A 27238-nucleotide genomic window follows, 5' to 3' on the forward strand; every position below is an offset into this window, starting at 1 on the left:
CTAGGTGTAGCATAGACAGCATGAGCTAGAAAATGAATAAGTTGATTAAGTTAATCTTATTCAAGTAAGAGCAACCTTTTTAAAGGGTAAATTTAACTTGATAAAAACTTCAGCGTATAGGGATGTGCATTTTGTTTTTTGCAGAAGTCAAAACCAACCTTCAAAATCTTTGTAAAGAGGACAGTGCTAACCAGTGGTCAATGTTACATGTACAGTATAAGTCTAGAAGATCACAATTTATCTCAGTTCCCCAGTGAAATGGAAAATCCCACCAAACACATAAAAAAACCTCACATAAACAAAAACAAGTGTCCCAAAGCTGAACTAATGATTTATTTTGTACATCTACATGTACAGCATTTTCAGGAAAACGTGTGTACTAATGCAAAGTGGTTACAAAAATAAAGCACATTCTTACGTAAATATGACATGACAGAAAAACTACACTTACAAATGCTGATTAAGAAAATAAGGGACCATCTCACTTGAACGTCTTTCTGTCATTGTTAGACAAGTTTCTCAAAACAAAAAAGAATGGTTAGCAATCTGCACAAGTTCTGTTCAGTGCTTTATATGTGCACACTTGTACATGTCAGTCACTTTCATGGTTCTAGACAAATCTCTGGAGCAGTTCCCAGTGGTTTCCTTTAGGCCTCCACGTCTGACAAAATAGGACCAAATATATACTCTTGAAGAAACTGACATAAACATAACTATCATATGTGTCACTGTAGAAAATACTACCAAAGCAGAGGTTACATTTTCACACCCTGCGCTCACTGTAACAACTTATATCATTTTGTAACGCCTCTGACAAGCTTGTAACCTTGTCAAATCTGCCTCTATCATCTAATACGTAATCTATGATATACTGTTTGAATGTGCTAATACTCCTGGTACATGGCCCCAGTTATCAATAGTGTTTGTTTGATAATATCAAAAAAACCTCTTGAAATAGAACAATTCATTTTAGTGCATCAAAACATTATCTGACATGCATCAATCTGTTAGTGTGGAATGACTCACATATGCCTATCTTCTAATGTAAACTGTAGGCAATGCTACCTTGGGACAGTACCTCCATGTTAAAATAAACAAGAGACATAAATATATTTCCCACTGACAGGACGGTGAGTTTTACAGACACTCGTGTCCCTGTTAATCTCTGCTGGATTCTTGCTTTATACCATCTTAAATCAGAAACATAAACAAGGCAATATACCAGAGAAATGCTGTGGAAATGTGGCGCTTATCATACTGAAGTACTGTACAAGATAAGAGAAGACGATGTCATTAAAAAGACAAAAGAAAAAAAACGGACGGAAGTTTCTTGTGTGTTTCAAAATTGTCCTCTCAGTTCCTGCTTATAGAGGTAAAGTGTTCAAAAAGGCAGTCGGGGTCTTTAAAGAGTCTCCCTCTTCATCAAGCTATCGCTTTCGCCTCAGGCAGGAATGCCTCCCAAAACTTTATGAGCTGGAAAACAATCAGAGTGAGAAGAAGACAAAAAGACTATTAAAACATTTTTTTAACAGTAAGATGTTAATCGTTACCGAAGTTTAATAGCCATGTTCGTTATCCTCACAAATACTTGTACATGTTGGATATGATGCTTAATATAGTTAAGTGATTACCCGCTGTTGGGACTGCAGCATTGCTTCCAGGTATTTGATTATCTGGCTCTTGAAGTCCTTGGCTTTCTCTTTCTGAAAACACAAGAGTTGTCACATCTAAGGTTCAAGCCGGCTGTAGGAATTTCTGGCAGAACTTCCCCTGTTTCTGAGGTCAAAAGGAGCTGAAATCCAGCAACTTTATTGTGAAGAACAACCCACTGTAGCTTTTGGCTTTCATCAGCTTTCACAGTCCCCTAACATCATTTATTATTACCTGCTCTGTTCTCACATTCATATGAATCAGTGCAATCTGAAGCACTGAATCTGAAGAATGTCAAGAAAAGTGCAGGGATGAAGTGCATGTTTGAAATCAACTATCTTGAGTTCACAATGAAGTTGCTTGTGCTACTGGAAAAACCGTAAGTGTTCACCAGGTCAAATAGATACAGTAGCACTCTTAACATTCCAGCAGTGACAAAATGAGACACAATCATTCTACTTTGATACTAACTTTTGGTGACACATTAAAAGAAACCCTTCCCAACATACCTCAAACCTGAGAACCTCCTTGCGTACAGTCATGCCAATTCTGTCAAAATCTCTCTCGTACTGAGTAACCCTCGCCTCCCACTGACGACACAAAGGGAGAAAAAGAAACAAATCACCACAACTTGCAAAAGATGACAAAACACAAGCTAATAAATACAGAGAGACTACAGATGACTGTCGACATTGACGGAAAAGGGTGAAATCCACTCCTCGTAGTGAAATCAAAGAGGTGATTGAAGTGTAGACTTTCAGCTTTAATTCAAGGTATTATACAATAATATTGTCGTAAGAGTTTATACTGGCTCAAAAGCAGTTGCTGGTTTCCTTCGTGAGTTTGAGTTCATGACAAATTGAGGAAAGGTCAGGAATTTGATATCAGTGGTGATGATGCGAGTGAAGGATGCCGTCAACAACAGCTTAGTGGGATGGTAACTGTAGGAGTGGAAAAATAACCAATTCAGTACTTTCCAAAACAGAATGAATAACCTGGGCCCTATTTCAGGAAGTCGGTTTAGAAAACTCAGAGTGAAAAACGATACTCAGGGTTGAGTAACCCTGAACTGTCCAACTCGGAATATTCGGTTTCAGAAAGGCTGATAACAATTAGTTCAGTCAACGCGGAGTTGCTTTAACCCCAAGTTAAGCGTTCGCACGAGGATACATAAAGCCCTGATTAGTGGAGCACAGATTAAGCGAGTCACCATGGAGACGGAGGGAAAGAAGGCGCGGTCAATGTATTTTACAGCGCTTGAGGCCGAAATTCTGATGGCAGCATATGCCGATAACATGCAAATTTTGCGGGAAAAAAGTAACACAGCCTCAGCTGCAAAAGAAAGAGAGCATGCATGGCAAAACAAAGCCGACAGAGTCGATGCGTGAGTGTTAATTTAAACATTGATCTAGGGATTTCCACCCATTTAACACGTTATTTTATTATATTTTATTTTATATTTTATACATTTTATTTTGTGATGTGATGTGAGCGCAGGTGCAACCCAACAGGCCCCAAACGTTCCTGGCAGCAAGTAAAAATGAAATATAAAAATATAGTCCAAACAGGTAAGGTGTAATTGTATTATGAGCCATAGTGCTTGGTCTGTTTGTCCCATGTAAATCAATTGCAGTTAGAGGCTACATTAATTTCCCCTCTGTAAGCACTTATTGAAATTATCCCAGCACATTACAAGTACATATTTGCTTACTCTGTATGCTCAAATGTGACCCGTTATAGCCAACAGAAAAAAAGCGGAGGCCCGAAAAACAGGTGGGGGTCCTCCACCACCACCACTCACAGAGCCTGGCCACTTGGCTTCCACATTTGTGATAATGTTGGCAGCATCACATATGATCTTCACAGTGCAGAGAACACAAATTAGCATCCATTACTATAATGAAATAATTTGTTAGTTTGAAATGCTACAGGGAACTATGTACCTGTACATTAATGCTGTGGAAAGACTTCCTGTTCACATAGTCTCCTTCATTTACTGAAGGAGCAATGATTGGAATGTGAGTACCATCTATACAGCCAATCACGCCTGGGAACCCTGAAAATAAATGTAAAATTTAAGTAGTAGTCCAAGTATCACCACATCATGAATTAAGTTTCGTTCATCCTGATACCTGCAATTTTGTGGCATCCCTCTTTGATGAATCTTGTGGGTCTATGACCGGGGAACACCACAAACGAGTATAGGAGACGTTTCAGTGCAACTGTAATATTCCTGACTGCCCGACAGACGGTAGCCTTGGAAACGTGCTCAGCGTCACCAATATTATACAGAAAGCTCCCGTTTGCAAAAAACCGAAGTGCAATACAAATAATATGTACAGAACTGAGAGGATGTCCACGATGTGTCACATGAGCAATATTAGGCCTGAGGATGTTATTCAAATAAATTGTAGATTGTGCTGAAAAACGGTAACGTTCACACAGAAAATCATCAGGAAATGATAAAATGTCCAAACGCGCTCTAATCACTCTCTCCCGGCGGAGAGCTCTGCGGAGAATTTGGGCTTCAACATCTACTGGCTCTTCAAGGAAGGGGCACGCCATGTCTGACACTTCCTACAGTCAGGTTTCTGACAAAGAGGCAGAGAAGGTCAGGGTTAGTTGAAGTAAACCTGCTAGGGGGCAGGTTAGCTTCACGGAGTGTGTCGTCATAGTAACTCACTCAGAATTAATCTAAACTCGCTTTGTGAAACCGAAAACCCAGAGTTTTCGTTAACTCAGGGTATACTTACTCAGAGTTTGCACTAAACCGGCTTCCTGAAATAGGGCCCTGGTGAGCTACCAGCACCAAAAGAATATGACACACAAAGTGAATTTACACACTAAACTGCTTCACAACATTGGGCCAGCAAACAACACTGTAATGGAAGAATCGAACAAAAAAACCCACAAAATGAAACAAGCCAAAAAAACAGATGTATTTTCTAACAGGTCAATGCAACAACTTGTTAAACCCAAGTGTAGCTGACAACCCACACTTCAAATTAAATTCCTTCAGTGTCGTACTGATGTGAAATCAATTCCACTAATGACAACACTCTAACAGATACCAAACTATATTAGTGTTGGAGCAGTTCAATATTAACCAATGTCAGAAATTGGTGAAAAAGCAGCTTCACAGTGCCATCTTACAAAATAATCCACAACCATACAGCAACTTGTTACATGGATTTTCGGTTTGCAGCTTTTTTTGCAATCTTGCTGACAAAAAGAACTAAATAAATGAACAAAATTACTCTTACATCTCCACTTTGATAAGAAGCTGATAATTTAATAAAAGCAAAGAAAAAAAACTAAATGTTTATATATTTGAAGAAGCTGACATGTTGGTAATGGGAGTGTCTCCGAAATCAGAACAAGATGTCAAAGTATTTTAAATGAAACTTTTTTGTTTGGGTTCCTGTAACCTGTTTGTCAAACTGGCCTGATCAACAATCTGCTGCAGGAGAAATTTAAAAAGAAAAGAAAAACCTTTGAAGTTCATTTTGGTGTAAACTAAAGACTTTGAGTGCTGCATTAACTGTGTGCTCACTGCCACTGTTACCTCAGTGATCTCTTCTTTGGCCTGCTGCAGTTTGTCGGGTTTGTTGGCCCACAAGAGCTTGGCCTCGGCCTCTCTCTTCTTTTGGAGTGTACTCTGAGCCTCCTGCCACCTCTGCCACGCCCGCATGCGCTGGTCAAAGCAGCCCTGTGGACATCCATTTTTAGATCAGACAGTGGTAGTAGCAACACCTGATCTTTCCACGAAACACAACAGACAGCTTGTCTGCAGTAAAACTGTGACCTTGCACCACGTTAAAGGTTGGTTACAGATCTAAGGAGAGCCCTTATTGTTGTCGTTACTTCCTCAAGCGGTGCGATTCGAACATAAAGCTGTGCATATCGCATCGCTCACTTGCACAACATTAAATGGCCCTATTCAGACACTTGATCGTACATGTATAGGTTCTTCTGCACTAATGATACTGCCTTCTTTTCTTTTTTTTTAAGATTTTTATGTAAATAACTTCATTCAGTTTATTTAGTTTTATGAGAGAAATGCAACATAAAATACTCAAAAATTACCAACATCAGGAAATTCTCAAATCTTACTTTCTCTGGGATGTCGCCCTCATTTCCCTCAAGAAATATATTTCTTCCCATCTACCCTATCCTATCCACCATCCTAACAGTACAAGTAGAAGGCTTACCCGCACAGCACCCAGCAGGCGGATGTAGTCACCAAGCAGTTCTGCAAAGATGAAGAAGTCACTGGCTGCCTGCTCCTGATGCAGCTGCTCCATCTTGTCCTCCACCTCTGCCAGCTGCGAAAGGGCCCGTGACAGAGCTGTATTGTCCTCAGAGTTCCCAAGCATGGCCAAACTTTTGGCAAACACTGCTGTGTTCCCACATAGCTCTGGTATTAAAGGCGGAAGCAGAAAATATATTCAGACTACTTGTTTCACCCTGAAAGAACTGAAAGACAGTTGGGCTGAAATGTTTTCTTTCCCTAAATTAATTTGATAAACGATGCAAAGAAAAGCTCAAGTCAATAAAAAGCAGGTGAAGCTCACCTTTCCTGTGAATGACAAGGGAGTCAACCACGACATGAAGCTTCCTGAGCTGTTGCTCCTCATTCTCCACCTCCTGGAACTTGTCCTCGAACCACTGAAAGACACAGAATAAACATCAGCAACCTCTTCATTGTGTTTAGAATGGCAGATCTGTTTGATGCCTTCTGCTGGCTCCACAGATCTATCAGGGTCTGTTCCTACTCATCCTTATGCAAATTTACATTTGGAGGCCACATGTGGAACGGTATGTAAAAACTAAACACTTCAGCCCTCTTTTCAGCCCTTACAGTGTCAGACTCATTCATCTTGATGGTCATCTTGTTGACAGCATCTGATGCCTTATTGATCATTTTGAGGAAACCTGCTCCACTCAGTGCTTGGGTGTTCACGGCTCTGGGCAACTGAACATAAAGCATTCCAAGAATTATACATTTAAAATTCAGCAGTGACCAGTCAAGTATTTGTCCCATTCCTACTTTTTATATCTTGAAATACTCACGTCTTCTCTTTCCAAGAACTCACGCACATCAGGATCCTGTAGTAAAGATGGGTGAGACACTACTCTCTGAAGATACCTACATAAAGCACAGTGGCATCAGGGATGAAGTGTGTGAAGCAGAAAATGTAATAAAAAAAACAACAACAAAGAAACTAGACATGACGTTAATAATGTCACTGTGTAAATCATATATGGATCCACACCTCTCCAGAGCTGCTCTTCTCCTCTCCACAAACTCTACTGATGATGGATCATCCATTCCCACCTTCACTTTGGTCATTCCTGTTGAACCAAATGACACGTGTCACACAGCAGGGAGAGAAAAAAAAAGTGCAGAACCAAAGAAAAAAAACAAATGCCTGGCACCCACCTACAACACTTTTCTCTGGTGGTAGTGGAATGATGCATCCATGGAGTGACTGCTTGACTGACAGCTTTTCATAAAGGCCCAAGAAGTCACTAAAGCGCCTCCTCACAGAGAAGACCTTACTCCTGAACATGGGCAAGGAAGTCTGGTGGAAGATCAGTGACAGGACATGAGAAAGGCACAACAGCAAAAGCTAGTGAAAGCCACGAATTAACACAAGCTGGATTATATACCCTGGTGGATACTTTGTAGGCCACATATGCATTCATGCCATCCCCTAAAGAGGACAAAAACATCACACAATTAGCTACTTTACAATTAATAACATTAGTTTAATCTAAAAAATGTAGAAGGTTGTATGATGAAAAAAAAAAGAAAAAAAAAAAGAGACTGACCGATTTTCTCTGGGTTTGTGACAGCAACATCCACATCAAAACTGTCCTTGGCTTCTTCCTCTTCCAGCTACAACCAATAAGAAGACAGCAACACAACTCATACCTTGAACACACCTAAGCCTTTGCAGCGCAAGCATTAGAAAAGCATTCACGCTACTGAGATTCTCACAAGTTCTTAGAGGGCTCAGCCGTGGCCTGTACCTGCTCCAAGGAGGTGGGCTGCATGGCTGCGGGGCTCGGAGTGAATGTGGAGGCATGTCGAGGACCAGAGGGCTCCTTCCGAGCGGAGCTGCTGGACTTGTCTGTGCTCAGTTCTACGTTTGTATCTGGAGAAAGAAAGCCTTTTCATTCATGTTCCAGACTTTTACAGACTGGCTGTCATTTCTTGCTGCAAAAAGTTTCATAAATTCAAATTCAGATTTATTGTGGTAGCTTTTGGTGACCAGCAGCATCTACATCCAGCCTTAAGCCTCTTCTGATGACTGACAGCTTATGTCTACTCATAACTGGATTTTCATTTCAATTTTTTGTGCAGTGTGGTTTGGAGGAAAGGTAACAGATACTATATGAAACTAACCAGAACAAGCTTTGTGAATTTTGTGAGGGAATCTTGATTTCTGGGAAAAATATTCAGGAAAAAGGCAAACTGGGGTCACAGATGCATAAAAATGGTCAGCTAGTAAGCTGTAGTGTTTAAACAGTGCTCAATTGCAGAGGTGGGAAGTAACGAAGTACAAATACTTCATTACTGTAATTAAGTAGAATTTTCAGGTTTCTCGACTTTACTTGAGTAGTTTTTTCCTGACTACTTTTTACCTTTACGCCTTACATTTTCAAAACAGACTCATTTGGGTAGAGTTATTATTTCGTCACTGCGAAGCTCCAAACATCAAACTGATTTGACCCTAAATAGAAACACGTGGAAGACAACCCTGTTCATTTATTCATCACCAGCGGATGTTGCATAGAAATAGACAAAAGAGGCAAAACTGTGCTATAGTCTGGGATTAAAGTGGGCCAGTGGGTTTTTTTTTTTTGCCACAACACCGGAACGACTGCGGGTGTCAGTGAGTTGCAATTGCAGTACTTCAACATCTAGCTGGCCCTACTGAAGACAAAAGGTTTGGCGCACAGTGTATTGCTAGCTGAAGGTCCAGCTGCTGTATTTCAAAGGGAGAGAAAAGAAAGAGCTAACTTCACTCAGAGATGAAAGAAAAGTTGCATAAAAATCATTTGCAGGTTAGTGTATTATAAACAGGTTAGTTTGTTGTACTGTGATAATTTAAAGTAAAGAACAGTGTGTGACAGTGGTCAGAGTTAGGTACATCAAGGGTAGCAGGGAAGAATCTGAAGTTAAACTGATGATGCTTCGGTCATCGAATTCCACCTTCATTCCCCTGTATAGTGTCTAATATGACGACAGCATAAACAGTGTATTGTCAGTGTAGAGGATGGAAATGAGCCAGAACAACTCAAACTTAAACAACTGTTAAATTCAGGTGTGTAAATCCACAAAGAGCAGCTCAGCAGCAGGAGTTATACAGTTCACCTGATCACAGTCTGCATATTAAGAACATCTACTGGAGCTCTCAATAGAAATTATTTTGAGTTGTGTTTCTTTTCCCATATTAAGTCATTACAACTGATTTTAGAGCTCCTGCTGAATCCACTTTAACCTCTTCCCTACTCCCAAAAATTTCTGTTCATCTAGATGTAGCATTTTCAGTATGAGAAACGTTTCCTCACTCATCCAAGTGACCTGCAGTCAGCTGAGACTGAAGAAGTCACTTGGACAAGTGACAAAACTTTTCTCCCCCTAAAAACGCTACGTACAGATGAACAGAATCAACTTTTTGGGATTTCCTTACCTGGATGATTGAGCATGCATCGGACTCTTCCCTACTCATTTTCCTGTTTAGAGTCAAAGCCATCCTCTATACTTTCCCCTTCTCTTCATTGAGCTACTTTTATTCTCTTACTTTGAGTACATTTCATACCCTGTACTTTATTACTTTTTCACTTCTACTTGAGTAAAGAAGTTGAATCGGTACATCTTTTCTAACACTAGTATCTACTGCTGTAGTCCATCTGCTTCGAGGTCTTATGTGTTGTGCATGCAGAGATGCTCTTCTGCACACCTTGGCTGTAATGAGTTGACTTGTTATTGCCTTCCTATCAATATGCAGCAGGGTAATTTTCCTCTGATCCGGTCGGATCTGCAGTTTTTGAAATACTCTGAACTTTCTGGCACCAACTACTATGCCACATAAACTTAAATCATCAACATGTTTGCATAATCTTGAGTTGAGTAAAGCAAGCTGTCACCATGCTTGTTTGTTGTTGTTGTAGTATTATGTTATCTGTGCAAGATCGCCATGAAAAATGATACAGTCAAGAGCAAGAAGCTGTGGATGCTGCAGAGTCACGAGTGAACTGGCAGATGTTGTTAGGGGGAAGTGTGTCCTCACCAGCAAACAGATCGTTGTCATCGTCGGAGTGAACTCCGTTGGCCTTGGCCGCTGTGCTGCTGGCCGCCTCCTCGCTGAACAGATCTGAAGGCTCCTCGCTGACGCGGTCGGGCTGAGAAACTCCCCGGCTCACAGACACGGGGTTACTCTGCAGACAACCACCACAGAGACGAGCTGTCATTACAGTTTGCAGCCCGTTAGGACAGGGGCTGATAAGCAGGGTGGAGTCATGTGACTAACGGAGCTCACCAAATTTTGATTTATTAATTCTGCTAAAACGATAAGTAAGAGGGGCTTGACTGTGAACGAAGCCAGCGTTTTAATTAACAATTAACCAACGGGAACAGGCCGAACAAGACAAAAGCAGTGATAAAACCTATTACTTGGTAATAAAGAGAGGCCAATTTTAACTCTCAGCCAACTCCGGACACCTTTACAAATCACTTTCGCTGCTTCCAAAGAAAACCTGCCCGTATTTCGCGACTGTCCGTCAAAGCCTCAGCGTTTTGGGATGCCCTGAATGCAGGTCAGTTGAGATATTAAAAAAAATGCAGGCTTTCTGACTCTGACTTAATGCAAACCTAAAAACACACGTCAATTTGTTACTGGTGTCACCGAAGCGGGAACCTACGTTACTAACGAAGATGTCCTCGCCCTCGTCGCTGTCCGCGTCTGCCATGTCACACAATCCCGGCTCTGACTCCTCTGCTGTGGGGAAAGGAGGTGGGTTCCGATCCGAGCTGGCCGCCATATTCCCTGTTGTGAGCGCAACTGGCGTCCCGGAAGTGAAGGGGGGGCCGGCGGTTGAGCGGCTGCAGCGACACCTGCCGGTCACTTGGTCACATTACAGCCTCGGAAACCACTGCACGTTGTAACCCAAGAGAAACAGTGTCTTTGATTTCAGATTGCAGATTTTTGCTGAGAGTGTGCTTCTTAGACAAATATCTAAAAACACCCCCCCCCCAAAACAAACAAACAAAATTTCCAAACTGTTTGCTTATTTGGCACCGTGAACAATGTCTAGAGCGCATATGTCAAAATATGTAATTTTATGTTCCTCGCAAAAGTTTGTGCATGACCGTTAAAGTTTACTTAAAGTTTACTGTATGCGGCTTAAAAGCGCATGCTGACCGTAAACTACATCTCCCACAATGCATTTCGATTGTTTGAACCTCAATGCCCATGGTACCAGGAGCTAGAGGGACATGAGGTACCGCCAGATCTGTTATTTGATTATAGACATGTGTGGTATCCACAGAAACGTCAAAGACCAAAGACCACCAAAAAAGCAAAAACGGCTTAATGATTAACAAGCAGCTAAACAGATTCCGCAAAAAGATGTAAACACAAAGCCCGGATCTCACCTATACAGGATATGCCCATAGGGTGTGAAAAGCTGACATCCCACAGATTCCGAAACGGCAGGTTTTGTCACCCTCCAACCAAAACTCACTGAACCAGCAGCAAAACAAGACCACTACACTTCACGTTTGAAAAACACTGTAATGAATTTCCACTTACTTTGCCTGCCTTGTTTCCACCCATAAATTCGCACTTCCTTCACAGCACCATCTCTCAGTGTGCTTCAAGACCATAGTTTCCCAAGAAAATTCTCTATTTTCTGCCTTATTTGCTTGCTTATTACGCACCAATCTTCCGTTGTATACAGTGTTGTCGGTCGCTGCCCTCACCACCGCCCCACACACACACACACACACACACACGCACACACACACAAATTATATCTGACAAGAAAGCCTAATTTCTACAGTTCAGCACCAAAGAAATTTCAACTTTCAAAATTTATACCAAATTGCGAAACGCTTAGCTATGTCTGTAATAAAACCTCTGTAACGTTGTGAAAAACGGAAGTTTGTTTTTCCACTTTCTACTATAGAAATCTGTTTTTTTATGACTACAGTTTTAAAACAACAACAACCACACAACAAGGAGAGTCTGGGCAATAAGCTACCAGAAAGTCTCTTGTAATTGTACACATTTATATCTTACAATTTAAGTCCAAAGAGTCATGCTGACAGAGTTCTTTCTTTGTCACAGAAGCTCTTTCTTTAACATGTAGAAAAACAGTTAAATGTGTGACTTCTTTACATTGACAGAAAGGGCAGTTTCACTGGTCCTGCCGCTTAAGATCCAAGTGGGCTGTATGTGGCCCGCAATGTAAAATTAGTTTGACACTCCTGGTCTACATTCAGGTGACATGATTTTACCTGTTCAAAGGTGTAATTCCCATAGGAGTGCACTTACCACGTGACCGCTGATGATCAAATGTCAGTGTTATGTGGCTAGATCAGAGGGCAAAAACTGAACTTATTAACCTGAAGGTTGGGTGTTTGTACTGAACTGTTGCATTAGACTGTTTTAGTAGTAGTGAAGCAGTAGCAGGAGACTGTCAGGCAGATGGTGGTGTTCTGCAATTCAGGGCACTTTGTTTCTTAAATGTCTAGAACAGGGATGTAAAACTCATTTTACATTACGGGCCACATGCAACCCACTTTGATGTTAAGTGGGCTGGACATGTTAAACTCACCTTTGTGTCAGCGTGCAATTTCAACAATATATCTCAGTTTTTATACATGATATAGAAAAGTTACTGTACAGACAGCTCATTGCACAGACTTTTCTGTAATTATAAAACAAAGCTTTTGTTAATTTACAGGAAATAACCTGTTTTTTTCTTTTACCTTATGAATACTCATGAGTGAGGTCTTCATTCGCAGCAATGCTATAAAAAACTATTAAAATACAGTTAAAAGTCTAAAACCTCGGCGTCCTTCACTTGTTCCAAAGCTATACAGTGGGCTGAACCCGAGCCTTTGTTGGGCCGATTTTGGCCCCCACCCTCATGTTTGACATCTTGATCTAGACTATATAATATTTATCTGGTCTGAGATGAACATAGACAAACTCAAATGTCGGCTTTTCGCACCCTATGGGCATATCCTGTAGACAAGATATCACAGTTTACAACTCTTTGAGTAAAGTATTTTTAGCCTATATATTTTCTTTTTAGTGGGTCATTTTTCTACATGTCTTTGCCAGATCGTAATATTTCCCAATACCTAGTTTATGCACACTCTTACAAATGCGTTTTATACTGGCTTTGCACGCTTGGACTGTCCTCTCAGTGGAGATCAAAACAAGTAGTTTTATTTTGCTTTTTTTGTTTTGCTGCGAATGCTGCAGAAAACAGCAAAAAGCATGACTAATAGACATGTTTTTTTAAGTAAAATCCACAGCTTTAAAAATGCAAAAATAGAGAAATTTCATCATAACTGCACTGACTGTGGAAAAAATGACTTTCCGTCAGCTGACCTCACATACAGGATGTTGTCACGTCTATAGATGGAAGAATTTTTGTCACGTGTACATAGATTCAGGTTCACACTGTGAATAAAACCCAAATGTTTTTCCCTATCATGTGAGGTGAATCCATCTCATAATAAACACATGATAGAGTACAAACTGACATAGGCAGTCCTTTTCTATGGATTGTTAAATTTATGAGGTGAAATGACAGCTGCCCTGCTTTTTTAATGAAGGATTTCAATGTTGTAAATCAAGCCTGAATAGCAATCTTTGACCTGTCGTTTACCGAAAGATATGTAAAGCCCAAGGTTAGAGACTCTTCGGTGTTCGCTCATCTCTGGAGTATGTATGTATACCAATGATGCCTGTCGGGCGTCATGTCTGATGAAAAGAAGACGAGCAGACACGGTTACTTTGTTAGTATTCATAATTGTTTGTATACACAATGTATAGGAGCACCAATAAAAAAAACATCTTTTTTTTCCTCTTTTTTTTGTCCAAACATTTTTTCCGACATTTTTTAAAAAGCCACAGATTTTTTTTCTCCATTTCTACAGAAAGCAAAGAAAGCTCTGTACATGAACAAGCAACAACAGAATTCCTCATCGTGAGCTGCAGAGTATAAACCGCCTGGCCGCTCAATCCATATCATCTCTGAAGCAAAAAACAAAAATAATAATAATAATAAACATTAAAAAAAAAAAGAAAAAAAAAAGACCAGCTGCCTGCTGCTTACCTAGGACACTACGTTACACAAACAGCTTTCGATATTTAAAACACAAGATATGTAAGAAATGTACTTTCCAAAAATTGTGAAAAAGTGCAATACAGGTTCAACTGTTTACAACTCAATAGATTATTTCCCAAATGGAGTCCGCTCCTCTTTCTCCCACTTTTGTCCGTCAACCCCCACCCTGGTCCCTCCCGACGTGCCGCCCCACAAAAACTTGTTCCTTGTTTGTATCCATAGTTAAAATCTCTTACAGTTATATTGACATTCATGACGATGTACATGTATGAGAAACATGGTATTCACAAAAGTAGAGCAAATTACTATGATCGCAAATGACAAGTTTCTTTGGGTAAGAGAGTAATGAAAAACTAGTTTCTTTTTTTTTTCTCCTTTTTTTTAAATATTGGATTTGTGTATAGAACAAGCTTCGTTTTTTTCTTCATACAAAACCATGTAAAAAAAACAAAACAAATTGGGAGTCCCCTTCAAAAAGGCCAACATCTTTGCATCTGATAACATCTGTAGAAGAACCACGGTGATGGAAAAACAGCAAACACACTCCTGCGCTGCCGGGGATCGGGGATGCACGCACACACACGTGGCTCAGCAGTACAGATGCTTGAAACCAAATATTGTTTTTTTGGAAAAACAACACACATTCGACTTAACTTCTGGTATAAAACACAACTCGACTGTTGCTGTAGATGTTTTTTTTGTAATTTAGGTGGGGTGGGGGACCAGCGCCCTGAGTCCTCGGTACCCCTGACCTGCGAGGAGATCCTGTCAAGTCCCACTGAACGATGAAGAAGCAGCTGCCGATGGTGACAGCTGAGTGACACCATCCACGCAGAGCAGAGTCATCTCCACGGCGCCGACATACCTGCGCGTTGGTAAGGTTTTTTTTTGTTTGTTTTTGTTTTGTTTTTTTTTTTAAACGGAGCTCCCGTGACAAACCAAAAACTGGAAAACACTTTCATGTACAAAGGGTGGCAACGCGACCTCAGAGAAGAATGTACTGTAGAAACGCACCAGGTCTCTCTCTCCTCTGCTGATATGAAAAACTGAGCTTCAGGACTCATTCATTATCCCACTTCCATCCCAAATAATAATAATAATAATAATAATAATAATAATAAAAATAATGAAATGATGGGAAACATTAAAAACATCAACAAACAAACAAAAAAACATATGTACATGTTTATAAGGATATTTATGTAAAAAATAATACAATAACATAAAAAAAACCAATGAAAAGTCATATGACACGTGGGTAAAAGACAAAAGAAAAGTTGATGAATAATGTAGGCTTGGTAAAGAGGAGGAGGAGGCTGAAATCCAACGTTCACTTCACTGAAACTGTCCAATAGATATACAAAATGCACAAAGAAAACACTAATCAAACAAACACTGTGTGTAGACTGTGCCGCATGAGCACCATACATCAAAAACCAGCATATTTTTTGGACTTGACACTGAATCAACCGTCTCAAGCGAGAGTGTTCGGCACCGAAAAACAAACAAACAAACAAAAAAAAATGACTACCATTTTTGCTGAGGAAAAAAAAAAAATTCACAATCTTCCGGTTGAAAGCGACCAATGTTTGTTTGTTTTTATTTTTCCTTTTTAAAAGTTCATAGTCTCTGAGAATGGTTCTTCATATAAAGATGAAGTTGTCTCACTTTTTCTTCCCTCACATGGCAATCTCCTTCCTGAGACTGAGCAAGGTAAGCCGGGGAAAAAAGGAAAAAGTAATTCCTACGTTTCAGTCTGGAAGTTTTGTTTTTCTCTGCAGGGGGAGACGCGAGAGTTTTTTTTTCTTTTTCGTGGGGATGAGAAGCCATTTTGTGTCCAGCAGCCTCTGGCTCCGAAGGTTTTGTTGATTTGTTTTGTATTGTTTGGTTGTGTTTTTTTCTTTAGGGTGTGTGACTTTCTGTATGTGTGTGTGGGGGGTGACAGAGAGTGTGTGGTTGTGTGTGTGTCTGTCTGTGTGTGGTGTTTTGGTGCAAGTGCATGCTCATGGCGCTGTGGTGATGGCGTTCAGGTCCTTCATCAGGCCCTCGAGGTGGGCCATCTCCTCGGTCAGCTCGTCGGGCTCGTAGCTCTGGGGGAGAGGAACAGGGTTACTGCGGGGGGCGGGGGAGGGGCAGGGGGGGAGGGAGGCAAGCACCTGGAAGGAGGGAAGGAAGAGAGCAGAGGAAAGGAAAGGAGAGGAGAGGATCAGTCAGGGATCTTTCACAGAGGACAGGGAGGAGTTTGGCAAAGGGGGCACATGGGTGAGGTGAGCTGGAGGGGGGGGGGGGGCTGGGTGGATCAATGAAACTGAAGGGTCGGAAAAGGACAAAAACAGAAAGAGGCAGCAGACAAAAGCATGACGTCGAGGAAAAAAACCAAGAGAAGCCAACACCAACATACGGTCAACAGCCAATCAAGGCAGAGAGAAGGTTCAATGGCAAAAAATTAAAAATCATTCCAGTTATGGGTTTGTTTGTTTGTTTTTTTTGTTAAGATCGGTAGTTAACGGTTAAATGAAATGACCAAAGGAGAGCCGACAACGCCACAAAAAAAAGAGAAAGTAAAAACATGGTGAGATTGAATTTGGAAAGAATACAAAAAAAGAAAAACAGAGAGAGAGAGAACAAACAGAAAATGTGGTTAAAACCAATGTTCAGCTGAAAGTAACTGTATCATCCAGTGCCCAAAGTAAACCTGACATGGATTTAGAAGGAATGTGATTGGTATCATTTAAAAAAAAAACCCAAAAGAAGCAGCAAAAATAATATCAAATATTCACCACCATCATCAGGCCTACCAAAAAAAAAATCAGACTGCCTTACTACAAGCAGCCAGTGTGGGGCGCTGTACTCACGCTGTCTACATCTTCTAGCATCTTGCTGGTCTCTGGTACATCGGGGGCGTTGGGCACGGTGACCACCATCGGTGTTCGTGTCCTTCCTAGTGTTCCGATGGAGGCTGTTTTCACAACATGCGGGTGAGTGGGAGGCCCTGAGTGAAGAAAGGTCACACGAAAATACTACACTCAGTGAACGCAACACACACCAGTGCTTTAAAAAAAATTTTTTTTCAGCTCGCAAAGACTTTTTAAGAGCTAGTTAGAAAAATTCTGATTCAACTCTGTTTAGCTTGGTGGGTGTCAGTGATATGAGGGCTCACCGGTCTGAGCGAGCAGGGGAGTGCTGGGCAGGGCGGGAGACTCATAGGATGGGTGGCTGGAGGCTGGGATTGCAGGTACAGCGAAGCTCTTGAGAGGGTGGGCGTGGGCATGCGGGTGAGCTGAGCGGAGTGGGGGCAGGTTGCTGGAGTAGCTAGGCTCCTCCTCTGTGGTGGTGGAGCCGTGGTAGCTGCCCTCTGGGTCAGCCAGGATCTCTGAGGGGCAGGAGGCTTGGGAGGAGGCGGTGGCAGGAGGGGCGGGCTCAGAGCTGGGAGTATTCCTCACAGACTCTGGAGAGGAGGCAGCAGGTGGGGACAGTCAGAATACGGGTTTGCAGGATTAAAACATTTTTCGGCATGCCAGTGCCTGCCAACCGGCTTGTAGAAAGTTACCAAGAAAATGTCATAATTAATAATTAAAGCTGGAATTTTAGACTTTCATTTTTGGGTTTGCTGTCGCCAATCTAAATATCTGTCATGGAACTTTCTATTTGTGAGTCTGTACAGGAGAAGCTGAGAAACCTGTCTTATTTAGAATCCTGTAAATATACATATGAACTCAGGTTTCAGTTCATCCTATCCCAGTGGTCTTTTCTTTGCGTTTACATCTCACAGTATCCCAGTTCTATAGCAATATCCAGGTTCCTCAAAACATGAATAAGAGCATGCAAACATCTTAAGTGTTAAAAAAATAAAATAAAAAGAAACTAGGAAAATAATTTCAAAAGCTCAGTAGCAATAAAAAGCAAACATCTTAACATTTCTGAAGCTGCAACTTGTGGTCTACCTTTATAAATGACTTCAGGTCAGTTGAACACCAGTTCAGCCTTCTATTTTTCTTTCACTATAACTAGTTATTTGTGCATTATACTGCCAAAAGTATTCACTCACACATCCAGATCAGTTCAGGTGTTCCAATCACTTCTGTGGTCACAGGTGTATAAAATCAAGCACCTATACATGAAGACTTCTTCTACACACATTTGTGAAAGAGTGGGCAGCTCTCAGGAGCTCAGTCGTAGGTACTGTGATAGGGTGCCACCTGTGCAAGTCCAATCGTGAAATTTCATCGCTGCGAAATATTCTACAGTCAACTGTGCTACTATAAAAATATGGAAATGATTAGACATGGTACAGACCTCCAAACTTCATGTGACTTTCAGATTAGCTCGAAAACAGTGTGTAGAGAGCTTCGTGGAATGGGTTTCCATGGCCAGGAGAACGGTACTTGTCTAACTGCATTGTGCCAAGTGTAAAGTTTGGTGGAGTGGGGATTATGGTGTGCGGTTGTATTTTTTAGGAGTTGGGCTCAGCCCCTCAGTTCCAGTGAAAGGAACTCTTAATACTTCGACATACAAAGCTATTTTGTACCATTTCATACTCCTGACTTTTTTGGAACAGTTTGGGGACGGCCCCTTCCTGTTCCTGTTCCCTTCCTGCAACATGACTGCGCACCAGCGCATAAAGCCCAAAAAGACATGGATGAGAACTTGACTGCCCTGCACAGAGTCCTGACCTCAACCCCACAGAACACCTTTAGGATGAATTAGAGCGGAGACTGCAAGTCAGGTCTTCTCATATAACAGTGTCCGACCTCACAAATGATCTTCTGGAAGAAGAAACACTCCTAAACCTTTTCGAAAGCCTTCCCAGAAGAGTTGAAGCTGCAATAGGGTGGAGCAACAATATATTAAATCCTATGCATTAAGAAGCTCATATCCATGTGAAGGCAGACGTGTGAATACTTTTGGCAATATAGTGTATCCGACTGCATTCCCTTGTTTATCTTGGTAAAGAGCACAGCCAGTATGTTAGGAAGGAAAGCAACAGTGGTTAGTAACACTATGGAGAACTCAAATATGAACATAAGGTGGTAGCGGCATGGGAATGAATAAGCAAATGACAAATCTGTGAGTGGTTATGACATAAGGTAAGAGTGCCCTTGTCCTCTTTGTTATTCCTCGTGCTGTCCAGCAGGGGGCAGTGTCTCACCTGTGGAGTCCACCCTGTCTAGATGAGAGATGGGGGTGCAGGTGTGCGGGCGTGGGTACCCGCTGCCCTGGTGGTAGAGGTAGCTGCGTGTCGCCGACGACAGGCTGCCCATGTGATAATAGTGGTGATGGTTATCGAGGGAATGGATGGGGTGAGCGCTAATCACGGCTGTGAATGGAAATGGACATGAATACACGGACACACAAACACAACAAGATGTTTAACCAACTGGTGATGAGGATGATGACGATGAGATGTACACATGCAGTTTTCTGTGACACACACACACTTCAATATTCTCTGTCAGCTTAGTCACTAAACCAAAAAATCCCCAGAAACATTAACATGTCACGAGAAGCATGAAATGTTTTCTAATTAGACAACCACAAGGAACATTTGGAAGTTGTTAACTTAAGACTTTGTGTGCTCTAGTTTCATATTGTTTTGTGAGGAGTTTCCAAATCGACTGCACAAACACACACACACACACGCACACACTTACGCTGAGGCGGCTGCGCATCAAAAGGCATCATCATTTTAGGCCTCATCCCTCGTCGGCCTGCTAGTGTAGACATGCTGTCCTCTGATTCGTGGCCTAAAAGGTACGGTGGACACCAGCCAATCAGAAAGAGCTGCTACCCTATTGATTGTCGTTTTTTCCCCCCCTTTTATTAACGATCCGTCTGATCTCAGGATCCTTAATCAATGCACTAATTGGGTTTTGATTGTATCTTTAAATGTCACAGTTACATTGAGTAGCTTTACTGTACTTGCAGAAACCTGCATCATGACGAGTAATGGGCAGCATGTATGAAAAGCATGAAATGTTTTGCATGATAATCACGGGAAAACAACAGAAATTGAACAGGTGTTGACTCATGACACGAAAACCTCTTCAGGACTCCTCCAGCAACCTCCTGAAAGCAAACCTGAGGATATTACCTCATTCCTACCTGAAAATCATCGTTTTTTTAAGTCACACTCTTAAAATGTAGTTTTCTGTCTGCAGCCAAACTAGAGAGGTCTACTCAATGTTATTATGCATGTAAGCTCAGGCAGCAAGGGTGGCATTTCGCTTTCATCCCTTTTCCCAAAACATCACATTTTAAGTCTCCGCCTTGAGCAAGACTGACCACGGTAGGAGTTGCGCCTCTGCTGCAGGTGGGGGTTGCTCTCCAATCCGCTGTCAGCAGGGGTGATGTCCTGTGAGGTGCGGGGAATGGGGGTTTCAGTCATGACTGGGTTGGGGTCTGGCGACTTGTCCATGGGTTTAAGCTCCAGCCTCTCGTGGTGAATCCAAAGATCGGGTGGCTTCAGGTCTTTGGAGTTCCCCTTGTATTTGTGAGAGCCGTTGGAAGATTTTGAGGCAGCCCGCTTTCTATCAGAGAGAACACAGAGCTGTTAGCGACAGCAGCAAAACAGTCAAAGATACTGGAGGGAGCTGATCTGTAGGTTAATAAAACAGAGTGAGAAGATCTATATTACAAAGAGACAGAAAGAGAGCATGCAATGTAAAAGCGGGACAGTGCGTCTTACTTTTTCTGGTGGGATGTGGTGCGCCGCGTGCACAGGAAAGCCCCCACTACCACCACTATGATGGTGAAGGCTCCCACTGAGATGATTATGACAATGACCAGGATATGATTTTCCCCATCTTTAATTCCTCGGCAAGAGAAAATCAAAGTTAGAGTGCAAACTTTTACGCATTAATGTCTGTATGAACTTCAACAGAAAAAAAAATTCAATGCAAGATCAGAATAAATAGTTTTAAATTTGTACTGAAACAAATATGAGGCTATAGTTACTTATAAGTCACGTCTAAGTGATAAATTATTAGTCTATGATCATTTCTAAGAGTTGGTTGAGTTACATTGTTCAGTCGTGGGGACACTTTTGGGAAACTTTGTCCAGGTTACAGCACGACTGTAGTGTCTGACAACATGACAACTGAGCATGAGCACTAAATAAGGCAGGAGGAATTATAATCTTACTTGGTGGAACAGGGTCCCGTGGAGGTTGGTTTCCTGAAGGTCCCATCTTTGGTGTGAGATTTGAGGCTGAATCAAGATAGGTGAAAAACAAAAAGTCATTCTAATGGTCTTTTCTATCACCACATAGAGCCTGTCAAATGTTTATTATCTTAAAAACTACACAAGCACAGTCACACGGACTAAGTTTTTCTTTCCTTCTTTCTTTTTTTAAAAAAAATTGGCGTAGAAGATGGTCCTTGGAAAAAGAGAAACATTAGGGGGTGCGGTCCAGCAGTGATAAAGTGTGGAGAGCGAGTTTACCTTGGTCATTAGCCATTTTGTCAGAGGACTCAGCTTAACAGGCCAAGGGAGAGCAGAGAGGGAGAGACAATAAAAAGCAAAAAAGTGGTTAGCTGAAAACAGCAGCGAGGGAGACAGAAATAAAGTGAGAGATGGGGATTGTGAGGAGGAGGAAGAGAGGGGCAAAACTATAGGAAGGAAAACCAGTAGGAAAACCAGACAGCAGCCAAACAGAGTATGCTAGAAACAACCAGACTGACATTAGAGGAAAGTATATTGAAAAACATATACAGAAGTTAAAACACACACTGATATATATAATACCTTCCTACAGTCAACACACACTGACTTTATGCCCTAAATATTAGCATTCTCTAAAAAGAGTGGATGCTTATGAAATATATTCAGCTAAAACCTAAATCAGCCGTAAGAAGCAGAAACAAACTGAACCTACAATATTCTTTACAACATTTGCTTAGCAGACTCATCAGTTAGCAGCCCAAGCCAAATTAATCAAGAAGGTTTGAAAAGCATCCTTGTTATAGCTCACGAGTTTCACGCAGCAATAGAAAAAGTGCTCAAAGGTGTTTGGAATAAAATGTATTTAAGCTTATATGATGTGTTGTATGTTCTATGGAAAAAATCCATCTGTAATTTAAATCACATCACATAAATACGCCGGTGCAATCCGAGGACGGTCACTGTGTCTGAGAAAACAAAAATCTTGAAGGCCCATTTGTTGATTTTTAGACAGCTGAGGGCAGAGTAACACCACGACTAACCCAAAGCCCTGACATAACGGCAGCTATGGAAGCTGTGTACTGTGTATATGTTAGCCAAGAGCTGCCTATTTACACATGCATAAAGCTACGTGATGACTAAACATCTCACAGTCCTCATTTCTTTTTGTTAGAGAGCTTAAACGTCTATTTAACCGATGGACCTTTGACTTTGTTTAACAGTCTGTAAATGCTGCCATGTGAAAAACGTGCGTCACATAAACTTACTTTTTGGAGTGCGGAACTGCACGGGCTCAGACATGGGGCCCATGCCTTTTGAGTTTCGGGCCTGAATCTTGAAGTAGTAGGTGGTGTCCAGCGTTAGCTCCTGGATCTGGTGAGTCAGACGATTGCCCACCACTGGTTCGATAACCCAGTCGTGGACCACGGCGTTTACATCTGTACTGTAGTAGATGATATAGCCTACAAAAGAAGACGCCAAGAACAACGAGCAATTGTTTAAAATGTAGTTTTAAAGTAAGATCACAGATATTGTTTTTATTCTTAAGAGCCCCAACAGGAGAGCATGAGTGATGCATTTACATACTTTTCTGAAAGATATCTACTTTTACAGAAAAAATATCAGTCTGCAGCTGGGTGATCAGACAGCTCCCAGACATATTCACAATCTGCACATCAATTCTTCACCTAAATGTGAGTCCATTGCAGTGCAGAGATGCTACAAAATGGTCAAAATAATAAGTAGTGAGAAATCTGTGTGAAGGACAAGAGAGGCTTTGGGGCTCACCAGTGATTTTTCCATTGGCCTCAGAGGGAGGCTGCCAGTTGACAATTATGGTGCGTGGTTTGTTCTCTTTGCTCACCACAGTCACATCCTTCGGGGCGGAGCTGGGAGCTGTGACAGGGATGGAGACGAGACATTGTTCGAGCTGATGAGAAGGTTAAATAACACACATGCACATGTTCCTACTACTAACTTTCATTTCAGGATATAAATAAAATGTGGAAAGTTTTATGCTGATAGTATTCCCCCTGGACTAAAAAGCTACAGTTTTTATATACTATACTTGTGTGTGTGTGTGTGTGGGTGTGTTGATGATGCACACGCACACAATAGCATCCATTTCCTCAGCTGTGAGACAAACCCCGGGTGGGCTGAAATAAAAACGCTGTTCACCTTTCCTTTAGAAAACTCAAAAATATTTTTGCAAGAGATTAAAAGAAATTGTTTTTCTTTTAGTAATCTCAAAGCAGGTTATTATTTTTTTAAATATTATCTTTTTTTTTGGCATTTTGCCTTTATTTGATAGCGATAGTGGAGACAGACAGGAAAGCAGAGAGAGGGGGTAGGAGACGCTGCAAAGGGCCCCAGGTTGGATTCGAACCTGGGCCACTGGCTTCTGGCCATATGGTTGCCTGCTCACCCACAGAGCTAAAGTCGTACAGGTACTGAGAGTTTGCTTGTTGGTTGATTACCTGTTAGTTATGCAGCCAGCTTTTTTTTAAAAAACAAACAAACCCACACACACAAAGGGAGTTTATGGCTTTTCAAACAGGCTACCCCTCCTGAATGAAAGACCAGCCAAAAGTAGTCTAAGGGAGACTGACTGTATCCATGAATTTTTTACTGCTCTTCAGGCTGAGACACCTGGTCCAGAGTTTAATATAAACTGTATTTCTATTAATATTATTACATTTTGGAAGAATGGTTAGTCCCTACCTACTCTCCTTAAATTATCACCTGCAATTAATCCCCAACTTTGCTGCAGTTTTCCTTAATTTCTATTTTAGTTACTTTTCACTGTTTGGGTTAATGGCAGTCTTTGGTTTTTACTGGACTACACTGTGGAGTCACAGCTTGCTTGATAATCTTCAAGCATTGCCCCTCCTCCTTCCTTGGTCGGCAAGAAGTACAATGTCACTCCTGAGCCAGCCAGGGGGGCTCGTTACACCGTAGGTGTCGTGTTCGTGTCTTTGTACTCATGTATGTGCTGTGTGTGTTTATGCGCGGTTGTTTGTGTCTGCGTGTCTGCAGTGCTCCTACTGGTCTCAAAGGTGGTGCCCTGGGCTGTCATGCTCCATGTGCTGACACGGCGGCCTTTGGTCACCATGACGGAGAATTCGTACAGCGTGTTGGGCTTCAGATCTGGCACCGTGTAGCTCAGGTTGGTGGTGTTGACCATCTGGGGAAAAACGAGCAAAAGCGGCAAACAAGAAATCAGTTTGTGAGACGGCAGAGCCGCCGAACAACCCTGGAAACTGTTTTCCGGCAGAGAAAAGAATAGAGCTGTGTGATTTTTACTAACTGAATAACACCTGCAGATGTCTTGCTTTTCCAGACTAACAATCCAAACACTAAACACGTCAAGTTTCAATCTCAGAGAGAACAAAAACATTCACGACTGAGAAGCTGAAGCAAGGCGGCGTTTCAGAATCATTTAAATGCTCCTTCAAGTATAAAACCAGCTCCACAGATCAGTAAGACCTGTTTTAGTTCTAAAATAAATTACCAGTGTGAAGCATTCACATTCACGAGGCATTATGTGCACTATCCAGTGTTTGGAACCACATCCTTTCCATCTTTTGATGGTTTCAATCATGTTTATACGAAATACTCAGTTTTCACTTTATTAGGTACGCCTTGCTAAAATGAGTAAGGTCTGATGAAACAGTCCCGCAATAATTTCCGTGTTTATAATGCTTGGGTTTTTGTTGCAGCTGTTCCGAAGAGGTATTAATTCAACCTCACAGTTACAGCCAAAACAGGGCCTATTTACATCATTGAGAGTAAATATGGCAGGTAAACAACAAAAGCAAAAAAAAACAAAACCTGTCAATTTAAAAATAAATTACATTTTTAACCACCAACTAATATCCTGAACATTAAAACCTTCATGAAGTGGGGTTTTATTGCAAGACTTTTGCAATGGACTGAGTGCACAGTGCCACAAAGAAAGTGCATCATTTACAAAACATCTGTATACGTTATTAAGCGCTAGTGAACTATTTAGAATCTGAAGTTACGCAACATTTATCTCGAGCTCCACTGGGATGAACCAGCATGAGAAAAAAAGTAGTCGTAGCAGCACAGAGTCAGGTTCTCCAGTGTCCTGTCTATAATGTTGCGTGCTATGGCAGAAGTGCAGCTCTCCATTGGGGGCTGTCAAACAGAGGGCAGTAGGATAGGAAATGAAAACACCCTGTTCTTTAGAACCATGCAGCCTGTTAGAGAGCAGTCATCCCTTCAATAATGTACAAGCGTGTCTGTGGACTTGCACTAAGGGAGGCATTAAGGTGAAGGCTTTACTGCTGGTATACCTCTTGAGTACAGCTATGTTTACATACACCATGTACTGTAAAGTTTCAGAGCCTCTCTAATAGACATCATAATATATTAGATTGGTGATGAGCCTCAGTGACACAAAACGTTTTAAGCATCCATTCATCAGAATCAGAATCAGAATCAGAATCAGAATGGGTTTATTGCCAGATGTTGAGGTTTACAACATTAGGAATTTGCTGCAAGCTGAGCAAGCTGAGCAGTACTCCATATATCTGTACTGTTGTGGATTTACATTGTGTTAATGAATCTGCTGTGTAACAAGGCATCGCTCAAATTCTCCCTCCATTTCACTTTGAGTGACAACAAACCTTTGCAGTTCAATGGAAGCCTCAAACAAAAAACACTGGGTGCCAGCATCCGGTGCAAGACCTGGATACTGAGTCTCCGTACGTTTGTGCATACACCTTTCAAGGTGGCAGTATGGAGAATGCACCGTCAGATCTACGCTCTCTTTTTCTAGTTCTCAGTTCGCCTCGTCCTTGTTGAATAATTTATCGGGAAACGCCGGCCTTTATCTGAGCTCTGCTCGGTCACAGGTTTGCACACATGCATGATACAAGGACCACACACACACACACACACACACACACACACACACATCCGCTGTGCTCTATTATTTGGAGATAAGTAATCATCATAATTGAGCTGCAGCTCAGGAATTGGAATCGGAATCTCAAACAGCCTGTTCAAGGCTCGGCTCACAGTCACTACAAATATTTTAACTCTTCAGAGAGAGTGCCTCTTGATTTGCATCTGTTGGACACTAATCCCAGTAAATAAATGTACGATTCTCATGTGGTGTTCTTCACTGATGAAGAACTATTGTTAGGATTTTGTAACAAACCAAAACAAATTTTTTTTTTAACACAGGAAAATCTGCTTGTTTAAATTCCTCAAATGAAGTTTAGTTTAGCTGAGCTGTTCAAGTACAATCACTCACTATCTTTGTATACATCTCTTGACATTGTTACTCCCTCATTTTCATTTCTCATGTTCATGACTATTTGTTTGGCCACTTACGTTTGCAATCCTGCCAGTCCTTGAACTGCTTCAACTCAAAGGGTGCTGTTCAAGCGATTAATTGATTAATCCAATTCTGTGCCAATGTCTGTTAGTTTCGGGATCTGCCTTAACCACCTTCTTGATTTAAATTTTACAGGAAATGCAGCATCATATGATCCAGTGTTTGCTTTCACCCTCGCCCTTTGCTGATCGCTCTTCTGAGTCATTCTAAGTTAAGCTATTGCTAACTCAAACTAATATCTCAATGAATCAGCTTTTTTAAAACTGAAAGGAGCGATGGAGCTGCACACGTCTGACTTCCTATGGACGTAACTGACCAACTTTTTGTATTTTCATCCAGCGCAGAAAGGAATCAGACTGTAGCTGCTTGTGGAAAGATGGGGGGAAAACCAGTTGCTGACAGGCTTCTTTATGAAAGGAACATGAGTGTGTGAGGCTGCACTGTAAACAAACGCACCAGCTGCTCTTCTGCTTGACAAAGTAGCTGCTAAAGGACTGTTTACTCCAGCCATTGATAACACAAAGACTTCTACTCAGAATCCAGCTGTTTTAAAAAAAAGCTAACTTCATGTAAGAGTAACGAGCCTAACGAACAGGACGACCAATCATGTAAGAGCAAGTTCTGAGTTCTGATGATCATAAAAGTGCAGAGCAGAGGATCAGTTCCTCTTTATAGCCCTTCAAA

General features: G+C 41.5%; 2 protein-coding genes across 15 annotated transcripts in view; both read right to left on the reverse strand.

Annotated features, from left to right (window-relative positions):
* Positions 1-306: 306 nt before the first annotated feature.
* On the reverse strand, positions 307-10719 carry LOC113018939 (sorting nexin-1). Its single transcript, XM_026162384.2, has 15 exons — positions 10585-10719; positions 9954-10101; positions 7687-7811; positions 7486-7552; positions 7324-7367; positions 7094-7235; positions 6927-7005; positions 6724-6799; positions 6512-6625; positions 6225-6318; positions 5862-6067; positions 5216-5359; positions 2160-2240; positions 1632-1703; positions 307-1473 (listed from the first exon to the last, which is right to left on the reverse strand). Exons 1-15 carry the CDS (start codon positions 10702-10704, stop codon positions 1423-1425), a joined length of 1563 nt encoding a protein of 520 aa, XP_026018169.1. The 5' UTR covers positions 10705-10719; the 3' UTR covers positions 307-1422.
* A 2970-nt stretch (positions 10720-13689) lies between these two features.
* neo1a (neogenin 1a) overlaps positions 13690-27238 on the reverse strand; it is a 156398-nt gene continuing 142849 nt past the window's right edge. For 4 of the 14 annotated variants that reach the window (XM_026162433.2, XM_026162428.2, XM_026162423.2 and 1 more), the window contains exons 18-29: positions 24232-24370; positions 22975-23082; positions 22455-22649; positions 21469-21501; positions 21169-21234; positions 20714-20840; positions 20311-20555; positions 19680-19772; positions 19178-19345; positions 17189-17476; positions 16884-17020; positions 13690-16184 (exon numbers count right to left, since the gene is read on the reverse strand). In XM_026162433.2, the coding sequence (XP_026018218.1) occupies positions 16032-16184; positions 16884-17020; positions 17189-17476; positions 19178-19345; positions 19680-19772; positions 20311-20555; positions 20714-20840; positions 21169-21234; positions 21469-21501; positions 22455-22649; positions 22975-23082; positions 24232-24370 (1752 nt within the window). In that variant the 3' untranslated portion in view covers positions 13690-16031. The other 10 variants (XM_026162467.2, XM_026162424.2, XM_026162407.2 and 7 more) reach the window with 9 other exon arrangements.

This window comes from Astatotilapia calliptera, chromosome 1 (genome assembly GCF_964374335.1).
Source record: "Astatotilapia calliptera chromosome 1, fAstCal68.1, whole genome shotgun sequence".
Classification (NCBI taxonomy): Eukaryota; Metazoa; Chordata; class Actinopteri; order Cichliformes; family Cichlidae; genus Astatotilapia; species Astatotilapia calliptera.